Here is a 21,018-nt window from a genome sequence, read left to right as displayed (position 1 = left end):
ATTAAAGATGACAGTTTAACCTTTAGGCTTGGCACTGGTGTGTGTATATCTGTGTGTGAAAACGTGAATGAGCGTAGGCTGTGTACAGTGATTGCCTATATGTGTGTGTGGGTGGCTGCTTATAGGTTATGTCTGTGCTTGCATGTGTGTGGTCGATGACAACATGTGGGTATGGTAGAGCACACGCGGTGTTTTACAGAGGGGTTTTCCCCACATTGATCCATGGCACGTTAGTAAGCAGCACTCCTGACAATACTCCTTGTTCGATCATTATGAGACACCACACACCCCCTCGGGACAGAGGCAGATAAAAAGTCTTGTTTTCCTTTTCTTCTTTCTCATTCATTCCGTCACATTCTGTCTTCCTTCTAAAGATATCTTTTTCAAGCCTCCTTTTAGTGGTACTGGAGAGATAGCATCTACTTTAAACCAATTACACAGCACTTCCACCTCCAGTGTGAGTCTCTACCAAACATCCACACAGACACACACATCTCCACCCTAAGTCCTTATTATAATATCGCCCAAGAAAAGCCTTTGAATAATGCATGGACCAGAAAGGGAGATATGTGAACAGTCAGTGTTTCGGTGCTGGGTGCATTTATAAAAGACGCCGTCACAAGGATAAACATCCTGGAAACGCCACTCAAGGCATCATGTATTCTGTTTACATGACAAGCACGCAAGGAAGGTAATTTTCAAAAGAGAAAGAAGAGAGAAAGCACTAAATACTTAATGTACAAGGGGGTTACCTTGTCTTGTCTGCCAGAGAGGCTTGTTGAAAGTACACCCGCATGCATTGCTTCCTCTTCCTGCTTTTGATACGTGTGCACAAACTAAGTGTGTCCCATGGGAAAACAAGGTTCTTATTTTTTGTTTAATATTACCAAGTGATAATAAACTATTGAATAAATAAACAAAACATCCCGTTTTCCCTGGAGTTCTGATGTTTTTCTAGCTTGTGCTGTGGGTGGGAAGCCCACTGATGTGATCTTCCCTGCCTTTTTCCTCAGTATTGTATTGAGAAGGTGGGCTGATAACGTTTAACTTTTTTTTTTTTTTTACCTCTCTCGCTCCCTTTCCCTTTCCCGCTCTCTTCTGTGGTTGAGGGCAGGTGACTGTCCATTGGTGATGGAGTGGTGAGAGATGGGCGGTGATGCTTTGGCTGGATTGGAGGAGGAGGTAGTTGAAGAGGAGTTATTGGTGGAGAGGTCTAAACCGCCGCCACCCACGCTAGCCCCGGTGCCGGTGCCAGTGTTGCTGTGTTTGATGCCGTTGTCCTCAATGGCATGACCACCGCCTCCAGTCACATCCTTCCACAACTGCTGGAGCTCTGCGGGGCTCAAGCCACCTAAAGACATAAAAAGGGAGACAAAATGGAAAATATATGGGGGTTATAGTAGATTATAATCATGAAGCTGCTCAGTTTAAACCCTAACATTCTGTATAGAACAAAAGTCTCAACTCTAAACATCATTAAACAGCCAGAGAAAGTCCATACTGCTGATTAAAAGGCCTTTCCCTCAGTGAGTGACTGTCACTGCAATGCTTCCCTTTAAACTTGGATGACAACTTGACTTTTCTACCTAAAATCAACTCACTTGTTGCTTTATTTTTCCAATGTGAAAAAAGGGTACAATTTCCCACCTTAGATAAAAGACAATGAGACTGGAAGACTTATTTGGAAACATTTACTCTGTGATTTTCATCAAACGTCTTTCTGCCTCTTGTCTCCTGCTTCTGCCATTTTGCTGGTAAACAACAAACATGATTGTTTACTCAGCTCTGGAGGAGGAAATGGAGTCTGTTCTCCCCTCTCTCTCTCTGTTTGTCCTTTTATTCATCTCTTTTGCTTTCCCCTGGTTCACAGACAAGGCAGTAAACAACAACAACAACAACCACTGAAAAGAGGATGTGGGGTTGGGGAGTGGGGGAATAGAAACAGAGATGAGAAAACAGCATACACAAACACAGGGAGAGCAGAGGAGAGGAAGAGAGGTAGACAAAGAAAAGTAATAATTAGAAAACAGAAAGAGAAAAGGGAAAAAAAAGAAGACTAAACAAAACATTCACGTGGAGAGTTAAGGACAAATTGGATGGTGGATGAGAATACCAATGAGGGGAAGAAGACAAACCGACATACTTAAAAGATAACGCAACAGGAACACAGGCGCATACCAATGAGAAAAACAAAGACAGTCCAGACAGAAAGACAGAAGAGGAGGACAGGCAGGTTTAAAGACACTGGATGGAAATCTGAAAGCAGGAAGGGATGCTAAAAGAAATTCAGACACCTGCCCACAAATCACAGGAAGTAGGTGGTGAGTAATGTTCCCAAGAGCAACAAAACACACTCTCATCTGTTCCCTTCCTCTGCTTACCTGGTGGGGGCAGGGTCTGTCCGGGCAGGGCGGCCTGGCCTGGAGCGGGCCCAGGGAGCGAGAGCAGGCCCTGCCGCTGCATGTTGAGCAGGTGCTGCTGCTGCTGAAGCTGCTGCATCTGCAGGAGCTGCTGCTGGAAGACGAGCTGCTGGGCGGCCAGCTGCTGCTGCTGTTGCTGTTGCTGCTGCTGCTGCTGTTGCTATAGCAAGAAGGAGGAGGCACAGAGGAGCAGAAGAGGAGCAAAGAGGAGAGGAGGGAGAGAAAATTACAGAGGAATTAACAGCTGAGAGCAGGAGAGAAGACAGAAGACGGACGCTGTCGAGTGTGTGAGTGTATGGAGAGTCTGTACTCACTCGCCTCTGTGTGACCTCTCTGAATCGTCTTGTCTCTCTGTAAGCTCTACCTCTCTGTCTGCACTCTCAGTCTTTCCTCCTGTTTTTTGTGCTGTTCAACAGTGCTGTTGCCTTCTCTTCTTGTGTGTGAGCACACACACAAACAGACACAAAGCAATACTGACAGACCAGCTCTCGAGCCTGTCAGTGTATGTGGCTTGTGATTGTGTATGATACTAAGCCGCTGGTATAATCCCTCTTCCCAAACCCCTGATAGTTAATTGTCTCGCCTTCACTGATGGTCTGTTACAGCTTATGTGACCAGAGGGAACTGGCAGAATGAGAGATTTACAGCTCCATGTGCATGTGAATACACGGTCACAAACACAAATACACACACATATGCACCATCATGCACCGTGTCGCCCCATGTCCCCCTCCCTCTCAGGTCTCTTTGCTGCCTCACTGAGTTGTTTATCGCTGGGCCAGCAGGCAATTGCATAAAACCTTGTGCAAAACAAAAAACAAAAACAATAACAAAATAGAATACATCTAACTTAGTTACCACTGCAAAAGTCAGAGGAGTGTATAAAGTGCTAAAATTACACAATATAAATGAGGAAAACTACTTTATCACATTTAATGGAACATATTCTCCTTTGTCTAGATTCACATATATTGTTTGATCTGTAACAATAATATTTTTTAGTTTTTCGTCCTCTATTCTCCATTAACGTGTATCTGAGTATACAGCAAGTCACACTCCTGTTACTGTGTGCTGGTATCATGGTGCACCTGGAAAAGTATTGAGGTGGAGGGACTGAGGAGTGGAAGGTGAGGGGGTTAAACTTGTGATGTGCTCACTGGAAAACAGGCTGCATAATGGCTTGTTGGAGGGAGGCAAGTTTGCCCCCCACAACCCTCCAACATGCCTCAAGAGAAATAAGGGAGCAATTTCTATTCCATATTTGATGGCAAGGCCCCTGAAAAACTCGATTCACAAATCCAAACAGAAACAAAGCCGCCGGGAGGTCAGTTGCGACTTCCTGTTGGAGCAGCATAATGGGCTGTCTGAGGAGACAATGAAAGGAGCATCACAAAGAAAAAGTAAAAATAAATAAATTAACATGAATTGTGTGTTTATGTGATAAATTTCTTTACTCTTTAAAAAAAAAATAAATCTAACCATTTCCAGTGTTGTCTAGATGTGGCCCTTGACTTGCTCATAAGGTTCAGCATCAACGGAGTTGGACACACGTGTTTGACGCTGTCATGCTTGTCTCTACAATTTTGATAGCCAAGAGGAACGAGACAGTCGTGTCTGTCGACCAGCTGCCTGTCACTGTGATTTATGAGCGGCGTAAATTGTAACTTTAGTGGTACAGCATGTGTTTGTGAGTGAACGCATACAAAAACAGTTCATTAACAGGAAAGGATGCAGGACCCTTTGTCTCTGGTCTCCTCTCTATAAATCAGTGAGTTAAGTCCAGAGTGTCTCCAAACGTCACTTGAGACAGTTCATTAATGGAGCCAGTCCCTCGATCTCTATAAAGTAGCAGGAACATTTACAAGAGCAGACTGTAGCTGTTGCTGGGATTGTATGATGCTATTTTTCTCTGACAAAAAAAAATCTGTGGGGACGTGGCATACAACTCTTTCCCTATGTGAGTTTACCTCTTTATTTCCCTCTTTGTCATTTAAATCTTTGTGGAAATAATGCACGGTGATGGATTTACCTCTTTAACCTGCTTGCCAGGGTGCTGCTGCTGGAGAAGCTGCAGATGGAGCTGCTCCTGCTGCTTCTTATAAAACTCCTGCAGGTGTTGCTGCAAACACAAACATAGAGGCAAAGATGAAAATGAGAAAATGCATATTGTTCCAAATGACCTAATAATCAACCATGAGTAATGTAGAGGTATTCTGGTATATGTAACATTGTTTTATTACTTTTAACCTTGTGTACACTGCTTTATCTCAAGCTAAAGTTTGTCAAGTATAAGTGGTGTATTTTCTGTGGTTTTGGCATTTATATCTTTGGTGTATTTTACATTTTTCTTTATATTAACTTTTACTAGGCCTTCTATTAAGCAGAGAGAACAACCCATTATATTAGCCATGGATTTGGCAACCAGAGTGCACAGGCTTTCTTTGGAGTGACTGAAATAAACAGAATAAACTCTCTAGGATCAAGCTCACAAAGTGAACAGAGTACAGTGGCTATTTAAACTTTCAATCCAGCTTTCTTAAAAGTCAAATGGTTGTTTGTCCTGAAAGATAAGCCCGTGCAGCAGACCTATTCAAATACAAGGCCTATTTCTATCTGAGTTGCTCCACATGATTTAACAGACAGGTATGTTAAAAATTAATGGGAGCCCTAAAAGCAATTGGAAAATGTTTGGAGCTCTTGCAGCATTCACACACATTACATAAATCAATAATAGAAGTTTATTGTATGCTGGCTTACAGTCGGTTTTAACTGTGATCCCTGTTGATTTAGGATTTAGGACAGATGTTCTGCATGACAAATCGTGATGATAAACTTTGCTATGTTGTAGACTAACCAAGTTAACCACATAGTAATGCAGAAAAATCATGTAAACTGAAATGGCTAAGCCACAGCACATGGAAGATAATTACCTTCACTTGCTGGAAAAAACAGTCTTGGTAATATTATACAATTACACACTGAAACCAAATCTCAAGCTGGAGCGCACTTAATGAAGAGGCATAATCAGAACGACTGACACTCTTAATTAAACTATTCTCTTTTCTTAATCAAATCTATGAATGAGAAATGCATTTCAACTCTGACATGAGGCTGTGCCAAGCACATGGCTTCTCAAGTTGAATCCAAATATTACATCATTTATCACCTATCATTCAGCTAGTGGTGTTCAGCCCAAGTGTGCCCTACTCTCTCAGTCCCTGATGGATGGTTGTCAGGGAATTGAACCAACGACTCACAAGAGACAGTTAATTAGAGGTGACATGAACAAGTACGTCAATTTCAGTTTCCTCTTGGTAAGCGTGTCAAGGACACAGTGGTGAGTTGGCATGAGCGAGTAGAGGCTGGAACACATGGGCAGAGGCATGACTCAGGGCTGTATGGGGGTTAATATGTGCATTTTTTTGCACTGGCACACACATCGGGCAGGTATGCAAATTAAAGTTTTGAAGATTATATAAATAAATAAAATAAATTCAGGAGTCTGTAGTTTAGATTTCTGTACATTTGTGTGCATTTACAGCATACCAATCTACTGCTGTTTAAAGTGGTATAAATTTATCTGTGTGTGTACCTGCTGCAGCATTACAGCCTGCTGCTGCTGGAGGAGGGCCTGGAGCTGCTGGGGGGAAAGCACCTGCTGCTGGAGGATCTGCTGCATCTGTTGTGGCGTGATCACCTGGGGACTCATCATGGCCACTGACACTGGAACCTGGACATGGATGATGAGTAATGAAATGATGGATTGGGAGTCATGAAAAAAAAAAGAGAGGTGCAGACAGGGACAATGCAAACAAGACGCAATAAATGTGAAAATCAAGAGAGGCGAGAAGGGTAAACAATGAGAGCGGAGAGCAGGCAGGAAATGGATGGAAAGATGAGGGAAATAGGAGAAAGTTTGAAAAACAGAGCATTAAGAAAATGTACCAGGCACAATGGTGTGGATCTACTGGGACTGTGGTAATTGGAGGTTTGAGAGGTAGAGAGAACAGGCCTCTCATGGCCGTGACGTTTGGCAGCCTAGAGGAGATGCTGAAGGACAGATGGGTGCTGTGCCTTTGTGTTGCTCATCTTATTTTCCTGCCTTCACCCCACTGGGAAAAGCAGGGGATTTAAATAGACATAGACCTTAATTAGCAGGACCCTTGAACTCCCCCACTTTAGCGTGCCTATCAGTGCTGCTATTGTAGAGCAGTGTGAAAATGCACAAGTCTAAAGTTGATTAAAACTACTCTGATGAAGTGGACACACAGCAGGGACAATCAGAGTGATGCAGTGGGCCCTGGTAGGGGGTTTGAGTTCACCTTTGGGAACTATTAATGAAACAGGACATGTAGAATTAAGATACTTTTAGTAGTGTACAGGATTTTTAAAGCACTTCCTTTTTACACAAAAACCCAAAAGCCCAATACCGATACGCCACTTTTAACAATTTGCTGTTTAGGATAATGATTAAAATGTAAGCTTTTATGCAGCTGCAGAACTTCACCAAAAAAGCCCTCAAAGATACACATCCTGTATTTTTTTCCAGTCTTCCGATGCAGCAGATCAATAGGAAAACAAATTGCATGTTTCTCTGCTGTCTTTAATCTCACACAGTCTAAGATTGTAAACTAACATGATGAAAAACCTGAGCTGAAAAGACATTTGTTTACTTTTTTTTAAAAAAAATGGCAAAAGTGAATGATTCAGAATCCATTTCACAGACAAAATAGCTCAACAGTTCATTCTTGTTGACGAGACTCTCAGAAGTGGCACAGTTCACGTCGCCACATTTATGACCTTTAAAATGTAATTTAATCAGCTTAGATGGGTATTAGTTTGCTTGTTTCTGGCACAATAATAAAACTAATGTAGCATTTTCAGGGCTTGATGCTGCATCATTTTCAACATCCAGCCTCATGCAATATACCACAGTTAAAACATTGTTATATAGAAGCACATCCACTGATTCTAATTGCAACAGTGTTTGGCACAGAGCTGCCATGACAGTAGCTTGCCTATATGGTGTGTCAAGGGGCCAATAAGACATCCCTGTCCTCATCGCCAGCTAATCAAGCTGGCTTGATTACTTTCCATGCATGTCTCTCCTTCCTCCCTCCTTCTCTCTCTTCCTCTCTCTGTCAGGCCTTGACACGTCCTTGTTTAGCTCTCCTCTCCTCGACGCCCACCCCACCCCAGGTTCTCCCCCCTCTTTGATTAGCTGAGACATTTGCATGGTCACTACACATTTTTCATTTTAGAAGTCATTATGCATTAGTGGCTCCTGATCGCCCGCCTTGACTAATCCTGATGAACTGAAAATCACAGCTGAAGGTCAACTTCCAGCCGGCCCCGCTGCACATTCATATTCATATTCAAACAAATCCTGCCTCCATTGTTCATTAGGGTCTTAGAGAGAAGGGACTCCATCTAAGGTGGAAGGGATGGAGGAGGAGGAAGAGGGGGAGGAGGATGTTGTGGTATATCTCTTTTTTTCTCTGGACTCCTCCATGCAAGAGCACAAGAGAAATTGCATTCACAATAAGTGAGGTGCTGAACAAAAGCCGTCAAAAGTTGTAAATTAAACAGTCCGAGTGTAATTATGCAAATGCTGTGCTTACACCTTCAATGTTATTAACCCTTAAAGGTACATTTGCTAGGTAAGTAATTACCCCTGCAGTCACTCCAGGTTTTGTGTTGGATGCCATTACAATGGGACGAGTGCAGTAGAGAAACAACCCAAGAGATGTGCTCATTAAGACTATTAATTGGATGCTGGCTCAAATATGTTTTGGCTCTTAAAAAGGATGCTGCTGTAGATGTGCAGGATTTAACACAAATGCACAAGCATGCATATGTCAAATAGAATTAAATATAAATTGCATATCACGTTTCAAACTGTTTCTCCACTCTGTGAATGGAAAGAAATAAACATTCAATGCCAGGTACTTGTAAAAGAATTTCAGCAATAATTAAGAAACAAACAAGATTTCAACCAAGAACAACTAAAGTAAACAGACAGCAACACTGAGGTTATGAAATACAGGTTTCCATTTTCTACTTTCATTAGCTTTTTAAAAGCATAATGGGTGATAATCACCTTCATTTCACCACTGCTCCTAAAAAAAGAAAAAAAATAGGTGGGTAGAGAAAAAGAGAAAAGGCAGAGGATGAAAGAGAGGGGAGAAAAAGGCAGAGAAGGCACTGGCCCACATCCATTGTGGAGTGCAGCACAATGCTAATTCCAGCATTTAACTGCATGCTTTTCTGCTTGACGTATCAGAGGCTCCAAGATGAAAGCAGATAAGTAATTGCTCTCCTGGTTCTTATTCTTCACTGACAACCCATAAATTTAATTTTACACACACGTTCATTTACATTTTCGAGTATATGACATGATAATTGCAGGAATATAACACCTCCATTCTGCAGGATACTGCAGGAGGGCTTGATTGACATGAGCGGTGAATTGAAAGAAACAGGAGGCTGAATTGCCTCTCCTTGAAATGATTTCACCACGAAGGGATAAAATTAATGAGCATTTAGTAGACGTTGGCAGTGGCGTAAACATCCACGCACCGTGAATAGACTCTCTATCGCAAAAGAGGAGCTGTGATATCCAATTGGGCTGTGCCTCGGTTTCTCTGTTATCCAAAAAGGAACGGATGTATTTCCAGCTCTGATGCACAAAAAAGTATTAATGGGATTTGATAAATTGTTTGAAATTAGCTGCGGCTGATGTAGGCACTGGGGACTTTAATAACTGAAAAGGTTATTACAGGGGAAATTTGCATGGAAAAAACCAGCTTGTTAAACAAAAACAAAACATCTGAATGTGATGTCTACTTTACAATCATTCTTAAAAAAATCACATTTAAGATTGAGCTCAGCATTTGTTTATGTAATCTTGCCTTGAAAAGTACAATGAGCTACACTGACATGAACTTTAAAGTTACCTAGTTTGTCCTCCCAGTTGGAGAGCAAAACAAAGGACCTTTAAATTGGCTCATGATGTAAAAACACCAGTGGGGCCTTCACTAATACAACCACATCATTACACCACTCTTGTCTTACCCTCTCCAATGCTTTGCAAAAGGTCATGCTCAGGTATTTCTTCCAGCCAAATCTGGCATCCAAGTCTCTCATTATATTTGATTTAACTGGGAATTCTGGCATTAGATGTAAAACACTACAGCTCTACTATGTGCTCTCTAGCTGGCTGACAAAGCAGCTGATCCTGAGGTATGAACAAATACACTTCAAACAGTTACACCACTATGGGGCACATGCTTTCTTATGACTGAAATAAAATGAGGTAAAACAAGAGATAAGTACTATCGGCGTTTAAACTTAAACAATTAGTCTGTCAGAGAGGAATTAATTTTATTTAATTTCCTTCCATTTAAATCACTCAGTAGTAATAAGCAAGGGGGTTAACTTGTGATTAGATGGCTGCCATAAATATTGTGGGGCGGTTATTAACGACAGACGTTCCTGTAGCAGTGGACAGGGGGACTGAGCTATGTTACAGACACTGGTAAGATAAAAGCAGAAGGTCCTCAGTGCCAATTACTGTGGATCCTTGGCAGGAGAGAGTATCTGCTAATTAAGCCACTGGCTTCATTTTGCAAAGAAAAAAGATTAAGAAATCAAGAAGGGAGAAACCCTGCCACTGCCACGCCCCATCCCTGTTTCATTTCAATCTTCTCAGCATCCCCTGGGGGCACTGGACCAAAACTCAGGCCCCCATCGTAGCTTGTGGACTTTTGACCTCTTAACTCCCTTTCAGTTACACTACTCATTTAGTAGCCAATTACTGCCAAATGTGGCCACAATATTATTGATGGCTTTTGATGGTCCACAAGAAGACCACAGAGGCAGCAGGGTGAGCTGGACTGGTCAGAGCCTGACTCAAGCTCAAGCATGTGGATAAGAAGTAATGCATGTGTGTTTACACTGTAAAGTCACACCCGCACACATGTAAGCTTCCCTCAAATGCATGTTCAGCTTAAGGAGATCAATAGTCCAAATTGTCAAAACTGAAGCTAAGTAGATTACTGAATGTTTTCCAAAATCAATTTCTATAGCAGTTTGGCAGCAGTGCATGGTAAGTGCAATTTATCATAACATAAAGACCCATCATGTAAAAGCATCTAATAAAAAAGCTTGAGGAGATTGGGACGGGCACAGCACTATTTCCATATTGATTTATCTCTACATGAAGAAACTTCCTGATTAAGCCTCTTGAATGTAGTGTGCACCAATGTGGCTGTGCAACATAGCTTGTGCACATTGTTTGTGTCATTATCAGTGCGTGCTGGCATGGTCTTATCGCTTAACTGGCACAATTCACTCCCGACTGATGCTTCCCTGCAGGTGCACATAGTTCAAGAGTAAACGGGAGCGACAGAAAGAGTGAAGGGGACGGAATTAAAAAGTGCAAAGAGAGGGTTTGGGGGGGGGGGGGGGGGGGATGGGGGTGGGGGGAGCATTTTCTTCTGATGTTGCAGGTAATATGGCCTCCACTGGATCAGCCTCTTCATCAGTGACACACAGTAAATTACAAGTGCTTCAAGCAGCTCAGTGAATTATAGTTCATCACTTGGAAAGGCTTTCCCCCTCACCACCAGGGCCCAGGCGTATCAGATCTGCCGGTTAGGATCCAATTAACACCCTGGCCAGAATCATCTGATTGCATGTGTAAGGGCTGGTATAACTCGTTTATTGCACCCATGTATCTTCTGTCACAAGGTAAATTTGTTGCTGCTACATCAAAGGTCTGAGCTACTTTTTTTTTTTTATATCCCTCCCTCTTACTTTCTCTTGATCCCTGAAACTCAGCTACCTCGCCTTGGGGTTGCATTTCAACTTCTTTTGCATCACAATGATGAACCTACTCTGTCCTCGCAATTTAGCAGTCTTGTCCTGTAGCTGTTGTAAAAGCAAGGAAAAAAGACAAGGTAGGGGAGGGAGACGGTACATGAAAAAGAAAAAAGAAAAATCTTGTTTTCTGGTAACAAAAAGCGGTAACCAAGGGTATTTGACTAAAAATGTGCTGACATTTTTTTTTCTCTCTCTCTCCCAGAGTCAACAGAAGTTTTCCTCATGAATAATATAATATTTTCCCCCCACTCTTTTTTCCCTTCTCTGTGATAATTTTTCTCTATTTTCAGATCCTACCAGAGGGGATGTAGCAGAGATACGTATTCATAAATGTAAATGCGAACCAGCATCCTTTAGCCATGCACACTGGAGTCAGCTAACCTGAACTCAAACCTACCGTTAATGCTCTTTTCTCTGCATCTATGCTTGAGTGTGTGTGTGTTCCGGATGAGAGCCAATGAGCAGATGAGTGCTGCTATTGAGATGATATTGGCTCACAGACTTGACCTTTAAAAGTGTGACACTTCTCAGATGGCCCAGTGCCCAGAGTCAGTTTGACTAGCCCCAGCAGAAGCTGCAAATATACAGAAAACATGACTAAACCCTTATGATCCAAAAACCAAGATAAAACCTTAAAATTTGTATTTCATACTTGGAGCTGAAACTGAGAAGTAACAGAGGTCATTAGTCTTGTAAAAAGCTATTCAGCACCTTGAGGTCAAACCCTCAAGTTTTTCATGATATAGAACTGGATGTTAACTACTAGCAGGAAAGGTCAGAGGGCTCATTCACATTGTCAAGCACCCATCTAACACACCTCCATGGCAGGGTGAGTGGGAGGTCATTTTGGCGGTTTTATGTGCACCCCCCAATACAGGCTGTCACAATAGAAGCACTAGGGCGGTGTGGTAAAAAGAGACGATGTCAACAAGAAGTTGTGTTTGAATCCTTTAGATTTCTGCCTGCAAGTAAACATAGTTCTAAAGTCCAGCTCTGCTTAATTTCTTTATGATGAGCAAAAACTTGCACAAAATGAGCACAAAGTTACCTCTTGCAAAAAAAACAAAACAAAAGAAAAACCCCAAAACTTTAACTGCTGCTGTGCATGTGTTTGTGTACGATATAAGGCTGGGTGAAGATGCATTATGTACGTGTGAGTGCGAGTGAAACAACTGTCAGATCCGTAGGCCTCTGTAATCCTCTCCGCCTCTACTTGTCCGCGTTTCTTTATTTGTATTCCAAATGTCAGTGTATAAATGCCTTTCAGAGGGGGGATATTGCCATAGAGGAGTGGAGAGCAAGTGGAGAGAGAAGCAGAGAAAAGAGGGTGTTGTGCGCCTAGGGAGAGCCCTGTAAGCAGCATGGCGGAGACAGGGGGATTTACAGGAAGAAATAGGTGTTTATTGAGTGCTCCCGTGGGCTTACTGTGTAATAATAGACCTGTCACATTACGCAAATGTGGAGAAGCAGCTTGTGTCTGTGTTTGTGGGACTGTTGTTTTTTTTTTTTTTTTGTATTTTTAACATGCATGCTTGTAAGTGCTAGAACTCTCTGCCTCCGCATCATCAACTCATGAGAGCAAGCGGATAGAATTAGTCAGGCGAGAGCCTTTAGCCGCTAATACGAGTAATTAAAACTGCAAGCTGAGACACTTAGATGCTTGTGTACTAAATAATTTACATGTCATGATCTATGGATCATTTCTCGCTTCTAAATACCAAAGACGATGAACAAGAGGAGAGAAGACTGGCAGAGGATTTATCAGCATCTCTACCATAAGCAGGATGTCATGGTTATATTAATCCTTTTCCCACTTTCTGCTGCACTAATCATACAAGGGGATCAATCTACGTGATTCCTCGGGTGGAAAACATGTAGCTTGATTGCCATTGACGCTTATCTGGCTGTGAAGCTAATAAAATATTGCACTGTAGCGCCCATTGTGGCCTCATAATCCAGGTAAATAACACAGCCTTATTGGGCAAACTCCCTTAAGACAAGAACAAAAAGTAAAAAAAACACTAAATAAATAAAAAGAAGCATTTTAATTAAGTATAGTTGTGGTATTTCCACAAGGGAGTATTACAGTTAAAATGTCACTTGAAATGATTCAAGTGTGCATAACCACATCCACCCACTGTGAAAATGATCTAAAACCATAAAACAGTGAGTCCAGTAGAGCTTCTCTTCAGTATGACACTGTGGATGGTGACTTTTTAGAACAATGAGGTGAGGATGTTAATAAAAGCTGGAACAACAAATGAATTAGCCAGGAACTGAGGACAGGTCTGATTCATATTGATTCATATTGTCAACCAGGAAAGGATGGAGTAAGCAAATGTAAATCTCCAATATTTACCATCTGTTGGTGTTATTAGAAGCAGAAGCTTGGGTATGGGCTGACAGTTGTCACACACCCACACAGTTCTTATTCAATGCTGCTATTCAGGCCGTTTATTTTATATATTTTAAATCAGTTAACTTTGGCATACAAATCCTCAAACAGAGGAACCACAAAAATAAGCTAAAGAGAGCTAGTGATTATTCAACAATTCTTTCATCACATCTTCACTAATAGAAAAACTTCAAACTCAAAAGATCAAAAGCTGTTTCAAAGTATGTACAATACAGATGCCATGAAGAGTGACCCTACTATTAATATTAACAATCTAGATGAGTTTGAGCTGAATTATTTCAAATAAAAGCACGACTAAGTCTTTTGCAACCTTTTTTCTTCACCAGTACGTAATTAGATACACAGGGGTGTGACTCCAATTGAAGGTGTTGCCATTGTTAGTCTCTGTGAAAATATCAACGGGTGAGGTTAACGCCAATTTCCCTGTCATTAATGAAATGCACGGAGCTCTTAATGAGGTAAACCATTGCTCCTTGATAGTACTTATTATCTGAGTGGAGGGTGCAAACTCCCGCACTTCTATTTCGAATGGCTAAAAATAAATTTAATTTAAAAAAAAAAAAAAAAGAGGAAACTACTTATAATAAAAACAGAGCAGATGTCAAGGGGCCTTACATAATTTGAAGGAGAAAAAAAACCAACAAACCATCTTGTTGATGTAAACGAGTAGAACGAAAAAAATCTTTGGTGGAGAAATATCTTAACACCATGAAGAAAACTGCAGGAAATGTGTGTGTGAGAGTGCAAAGCTGTTGGTGTGTGTGTACATGTGTAACCTTCTCCAAATCACTGACAACAGAAATAGACAGCTCTACGAATCAATAAGGTGAATTAGTGTTGAAGGGTGGAAATGACAGGCAGTTAAAATTAGCTGTCTGTGTAACTCACTAGTCAGGTTGACATCTTTCAAATATTAACTAACCTCTGGATTTTCTGTGTCAACAAGACCATGGATCTCGTGTGGAAAAGCATACAGATAAACGACGACCTTCAACTGTCATAACCTTTGGATATACTTCTAGTATAATTGTCCAGTTTGACAGACAATATGCATCATATTAAACCATAAGGTGCATGCTTAGAAGTCAGCAAATAGCATTTGGCTCAAAGTTTGCTTTGTGAGATTTTTCTCTGTTGTGTTTTTCTTGCATCTACGTGACGCTTAGCTTTCTGGAGACTGGCTTGGCCAGCTTTAAGATTCCAATGACAGGTCCGAGGATTGCGTCTGCAAATCAAACAAACTTTGTGGAACAGAGGAAATCTTCTTTTCAAAGGAGCATGTATTATGGAAGGACTTAAGAGATTAGACAGGGAGCTGCTTTACCTGCAGTGGACGCTGCTTGTCCTGGCTCTTTGGAGATTTCAGGCCACTGCCTGGCTGCAAGAGTAATTGCCTCGCTGCTTGTAGTGCCTGGAAAGAAGAGAGCACAACACAAGACAGTGTGAAAAAAAGAAGACAAAAAGAGAGATGGGGAGGAGGGAAGAGATGAAGAAAATAAACTATTAGATTCCCCGAAGCTGACAGCGAAAATAATTCTCAGTTTCACGCATAAAAACAGTCAGCGCTGACTGAAAACCCTGTCAGGTATCAAACGGTTCATTCTGATGTGGTTAATACTATGCTGAAGATATGTTTTAGTAACAATTCACAGAGCTGTGATCAAGGATAAACACCGTTTGTCTAGAGCACCCCTGAAGAAGAGAATGGAGGGGGCGGTGGGGAGGGGAAAAAAAAGAGGCAGAGTAAAATTGACCTGTCTAGTGTGTGCTCAACTGAAATATCCACTTCTCTCTGCAAATTACCACCACATTTGCATATTCATAATATCAATTTGAAGTAGAGGCAGCACGATGTGAAGTGTCCCTGGGAGCTGTAATTAAAGTTGACAAAATCAACATCAGATTACATTTAGAATGAATTAACTAGCAGCACAGGTTTTACACTATGCATTACGGGTGCTGGTGTGCAGAGGATGGGCGATGGTTAGAGATGAATAGATCAGAGGAGCTTTCCTAGTCTAATCAAATTAGCTCAAAATTGTTTACACATGACATGAAATTTTTTTTTAAATTGTGCTGGTGAATTGTACAATTTGTTGTCAATGGACTTTGATGTGTTTGCTAGACAACAATATGATAAGAATGAAAGAGTCTAGGATGTGGCGTAATTTTTTTCCGGTTCAGGTACAGTCAGGCTTGCAGCTCCAACAGCAGGATGAGAGAAAGTCTGGCATAGCTGCTGCACACTGCTTAATACAGTGGATGTTCAGGATTGGGTAAAAAAATAAATAAAAATAAATAAATAAATAAGTAAAAAGGAAAAAAAAACAAAACAAACAAACAAAAAAAACTTTACACGAGTTTTGCTTTGGCTTTAAAAAGGACAGGGCAAGTAGGAGGAGCAAGAATAAAATAATAAAAAATACAAAAAATAAAAAAACAGAAGGAGAGTGACACTTCTTCAGGAATCAGTGGTACTCATTTCATTCTGGTGCTTGCCTGTATCCATGACAACAGCTGCCTTGACAGTGCGTGCATATGGCGCAGCTCTGCAAGCTGGTGGGAACAATGTTTGAACTAGTACATTGAGATCCTGTGCAAACAAGAGGAGAAGACAGGAGACAGACAGAAGAAGGCAGTAAAAACGAGGAGGAGGAGAGAAAAAGTTGCCATGTCTTAAGCCTTCAGGGAATGTAGCCCCCCCACCCTCATACCCTGCCCGATCAATTATGAAAAGACAGACCTGGGGAGGGGATGCCTTGAGAGGTGGGGGTGGTGCTGGGGAGGGGGCTGTCTGGCTGCTCAGGAGGAGCCAGAGCTTCTGATCTAAAGTAAACAAACACATTACACTGGCACTGGGTCCTAACAGCATTGATCTGTCTCCTCAGTAAGAGGAGCCCAGTCGCCAATGCTTTATAATATGTATGTGTCGGTGTGTGTGTGTGTGTGTGAGTGTGTGTGTATAGTGTCATCTGTAAGCTGAGCCTTTTTTTTCAGATCACACACTGAAGTACACATGAACACCTGCAGTGGGCAGCTGTACACAGCAGCATGAAGTTTAGTTGTTGGTGCACACCATGGCTAGTAAATCACACATGGTGTTTGCTTCCATCTGAATAAAAAGACAAAACAAATTCCTTGAATGCAGCCAATCATTTTGCTAATTAAAACACAGGCCTCAATTAATCTCACCATGATTGGTGAATCAAAGTAATTATGAGGCTTATTGAGTCCTGCACACAGTAGTTAGGGGGAAGGCTGCTTGATGAGTGCGGCTCAAGGTAGCTGTCTGGGGTGGAAATGTTTATCCATGTGTGAATCGATAATGACTTGCTGTGTTATACCCAAAGTCAAGAGAGCTGCTCGATATATTACACATGGTTTAGAGTACAAAGAAAGGTTTTTAACTGCACTTCCAATATCTGTGCCAAGTTAATATCAAAGGAAGTGTATGCGTGAGAGGTGATGCAGAAGGGTGATGAGAGATCAACTGCACCCAGCTTATTAGAAAAGAAGTCTACTCAGCCTGAGCACTTCTCCAAACATAACACAGATCTTATCAACACCGGACAAACTTTTCCACACATCTGAAACTGTCTGTCACCTCTTCGGTGAAAGCAGGGTTAGCCATTTTTCAGGAGTCTGTCAGAGTGTGGAAGGCAAGGGGGGAATAAAAGTTTTGTCCACTCACAGTCACCAGCTCTGAGTATTCAGTCATTACAATAAAAAAGCACCAACTTGTGTTACTCACTTCTGACTCGATGTGGATGGTGAGCCAAAGCCCATCTGAAACCACAAAAAGAAGCAAATGCCAAGGAAAGTCATCAAAAAGTTCGCTGAAGAGCTGCCGCAGCGGACAAAAACACAGAGAAGTGCACACGCACTGTCTATTTAACCTGGGTTGCTATGCACGAAAAAATGACATCCCCAGTCTATTAATGCACACATTGTATAAACAGCACAATGTGACACATTCTTCACAATGAGAGAGCAAGCCAGACAGAGCAAAAGAGAAAAAGAGCTAGGCCCCACTATATAAATAACAAGGCACTCAGAGGCATATTTGATGTTGATATCCATCACTGAGGCTGGAAAAGAGGAAAAAAAAAAAAAAATAAGAGAAGGGAAAATAACACAGAGCGACCAAGACCGCGACACAGAGATCCTTATGAAAATAAGATTCAGCTCAAATGGATCTGGTGTAATTGGTTTCAGATAGTGAGGTCAGGAGAAAGGCGATACAGGCAACTATTATGCGAAACGGACTGAGAAACAAGAATGTTTACACAGGCATTCCTCTCCAACATTAATAGGCATGCAGAGATCACCAGAGAGCGCAAAAAGGAGAGAGTGAGGAGAAGCTGACAGATAGAGGAGGATAGAGGGACCTGAAAAAGAACACCCCCCCCCTGCAAAATCCCCCATCTCCATACAAGACTATACAGAACACAGCAATAAGCAACACCTATCACAATGCACCTTTGTAAAGGAGCATGCAAAGATCTTAAACAAGCATGAAACAAATTAGCAGGCCCTTCAATACGGAGGCCAAGCCATTACAAATCTCCAGATTGCTTATTGTTGGTGATAGCGCTGGAACTGAGTGAGGAGGAAATAAGCCATCCACAAAGAATGTCACTCTTTCAAATCCACATGGAGGCTTCACAATATTCAGCCATGACATTGGAATTGGATTTATTTGAGAGTCTGTGACATTGTGTTTGGACAGTGTAGATCGCTTCCTGACTCAAATCACGTTGGGAATTGTTTTATGAAGGGAGATAGATAATATTGGAATGACGACAAGTATGTAACAAGGTGCCCTCAACAGATACCTTTTTATGTGATGTAGCTTTGTTCCAGAAATTAGCTGTAAACATGGCAGGTCAGTTATTCATCACTAAGAAATATGGTTGCATCATCCTAACGCAGTCTTCCTATGGTGTGCTGAACAGATGTTTTATGTGTATGCATGTGTGTGTTTATTGTAGGGACTAAAGGGCTGCTGTTCAACACTAGGCTGTCGGCCAGAACAACTCCAGTCAAGCTGACAGCTTTGACAACTCTCACACTCACGCACACACTTGAGGCATAAACATACATACACACACAACACTGCATCACCAGGCTTATCCATCTTTGCTTCCAGGAAAAAGACTCAGAAGGAGGGGAGAGGATGCGAATCAGAAAAAGAGCAACTCTTTATCAAGCTGGAGGGAGTTGCATGCCATGGAAAATGAGCCAAAAGAAGTTTAAGCTGAACAAACAAACATGGTTGATTGGACTGAGGCTGCTGTGCCTTTAGAGGGGAAGATACGCACTGACACTCCACACCAAAATATTTAGACCCTATCTTCTTATGTAAGTGGATTCAGGGCAGATGGATGGATAGATACAAATCTGAAGGGGCTAGCTGGAAAGAATCAACAAATGAAAAGAGGAGAGGGATAAGATGTCCCGCACAGTGCCTGAATGCAAAAGAGGGGTTTGACTTTGTAAAAACAAGAAAAGTGTGCCTGAAGTATCTCAGCCATGAGAGTGGAAATACTTGTATCCCTTCCTTAAAGGTCAGAACGAGTGAAGGTTCTTCATAGCCTCAACTCAGTTCCCTTAACACCTCCACAAAGCCCAGACAGTACACAATACACACCTTGGTTTAGTCTAGTCTGCTTGGTTGAGTACTTGGAAAGAAAACATAAAGTAATGACTTCTGGACTGCAGTTGCTCACACACAAAAAGTAGCAAGGATATTTGATACTGGACAGAAAAAACTTTGAAAACTTATTGTAAAAGTTGAGAGAAAGGAGGTTTCCGCTATCATCCCACTGCCAAATTTGTATCGTCTAGACCTGATAAATGTGAGGCAAGTGTGTAACCCCAATAAAATCATGAAAAATTCCAAATGAAATCTGTGGGTGATTTCTCAGAGAGCACCTCTGTGATACAGAACGAGACATGATGTAGGGAGAAAGGGAGAATTTGGAAAGTATGCAGGAGTAATGAGCATTTTAATGTATGACTCAATAAATCAACGGTCCGTGGAGAATCTGCTTGGGCCTCAAGACAGAGGTAAAAACATCCAGGAGAACAATGGGCTTCTGTGTCCCACACTGCTACTCCGGTGTATTTTCAGCTACTCCACGTTCCTGTTTCTACATACAAAGTTGTTCATGCACAAAATATAATAATTTCTAATATTTGCTTATTTGTTGTGGTGGTAAGTGACAACAAAACTTATTTTGCTCGCTTATTGTTTGAATTAAAAGTAATTTTCTCCCTCTCCCCCTTTGCTCCCTCCCTAATTCTCTCTATGCACTCATATCACATTATTCATTTCTCTCTCACATCTTTTCTTCCCTCCCCCTCTCTCCTACCTAGCTCACCTCTTGTTTATTGATTTTCTAGATTAAGAATTCCTAGGGTGACGGATTGTAACACACAAGCATCAAATTATTTTGGGGTGTGCTTATTTGCCTTTCCCTTGCATCTATTTGGCCTGTGTCTGTAGACAATTATGCCTACCCAGCCAAAGACTCAGGTGCTAATAATGAAGGACAAATAGAATCATATGTGCAAACTTCTCCCACTGATGAAAATTTATATTAACTTTCTACCACAGTAAACAGAGCTGCATAGCTACACCGTCCCTGGAGGACTGATGAGATGAATTTACCCCAGGAAGAAAGCTTGTATGAGAGAGAAGAGTGCTGATGGTAAGAGGGACTCAGAGGTGTCTAACTCCATTGTATAACCTCATAAACACCCCCTTACAAACTCAAAATGTTGGTCTGTTTTACAGATAACAGATCAGAACTGTGTGTCCCTGTCTGAAAGTTGAAGAGTGCATCCGCACCAATATGTATGTGTCATCTGAGACAATGACAGACTGTGGCAGTAATAACAGAGAGCATGACCTGCTGTCTTTCACTGTAACCACAAATGGTGACTAACATCCCATCCCCTGCTCTTGTCACCATGGATACTGTGTGCAAATATACCAGTTAAAGCAAAGATAAAGTGTATTTTATTCAGATTTCTATTCCTAAACTGAGAAAGAAGTCAAAACTGCTTTAATAAGACCATTTTTAATGATATTTAACCACTGAATATATTCATAATTATTATTAGCTTATCAAAGATCAACCTTGACTTAACATGTAAACCTACTGGGGCACTCGGAGTACTATTTACTATTAAGTGTACTATTTTTGCACTTTAGATGAAAGCAACCAGATCTGCATCATTCATTTGCCCATGTTGTAACTCTCCACTACTTTCCAAGTTATTCAGCTTAGCAGA

General features: G+C 41.5%; 1 protein-coding gene across 4 annotated transcripts in view; it reads right to left on the bottom strand.

The window, feature by feature from the left end:
- Window positions 1-21,018, bottom strand: part of foxp2 (forkhead box P2) — a 96,947-nt gene that overhangs the window by 24,253 nt on the left and 51,676 nt on the right. For all 4 annotated transcript variants that reach the window (XM_041977381.1, XM_041977380.1, XM_041977382.1 and 1 more), the window contains 5 exons: window positions 15,044-15,130; window positions 6,013-6,150; window positions 4,450-4,539; window positions 2,382-2,580; window positions 1,066-1,351 (listed from right to left, as the gene is read on the bottom strand). In XM_041977381.1, coding sequence (XP_041833315.1) covers window positions 1,066-1,351; window positions 2,382-2,580; window positions 4,450-4,539; window positions 6,013-6,150; window positions 15,044-15,130 — 800 coding nt within the window. The remainder of the gene's footprint in view (window positions 1-1,065; window positions 1,352-2,381; window positions 2,581-4,449; window positions 4,540-6,012; window positions 6,151-15,043; window positions 15,131-21,018) is intronic.

The sequence above is a fragment of the Melanotaenia boesemani genome, chromosome 23 (genome assembly GCF_017639745.1).
Source record: "Melanotaenia boesemani isolate fMelBoe1 chromosome 23, fMelBoe1.pri, whole genome shotgun sequence".
In the NCBI taxonomy this organism is placed as follows: Eukaryota; Metazoa; Chordata; class Actinopteri; order Atheriniformes; family Melanotaeniidae; genus Melanotaenia; species Melanotaenia boesemani.
The sequence above is the reverse complement of the archived record's forward strand: the minus strand, read 5'-3'. Positions and strand labels throughout refer to the sequence as shown.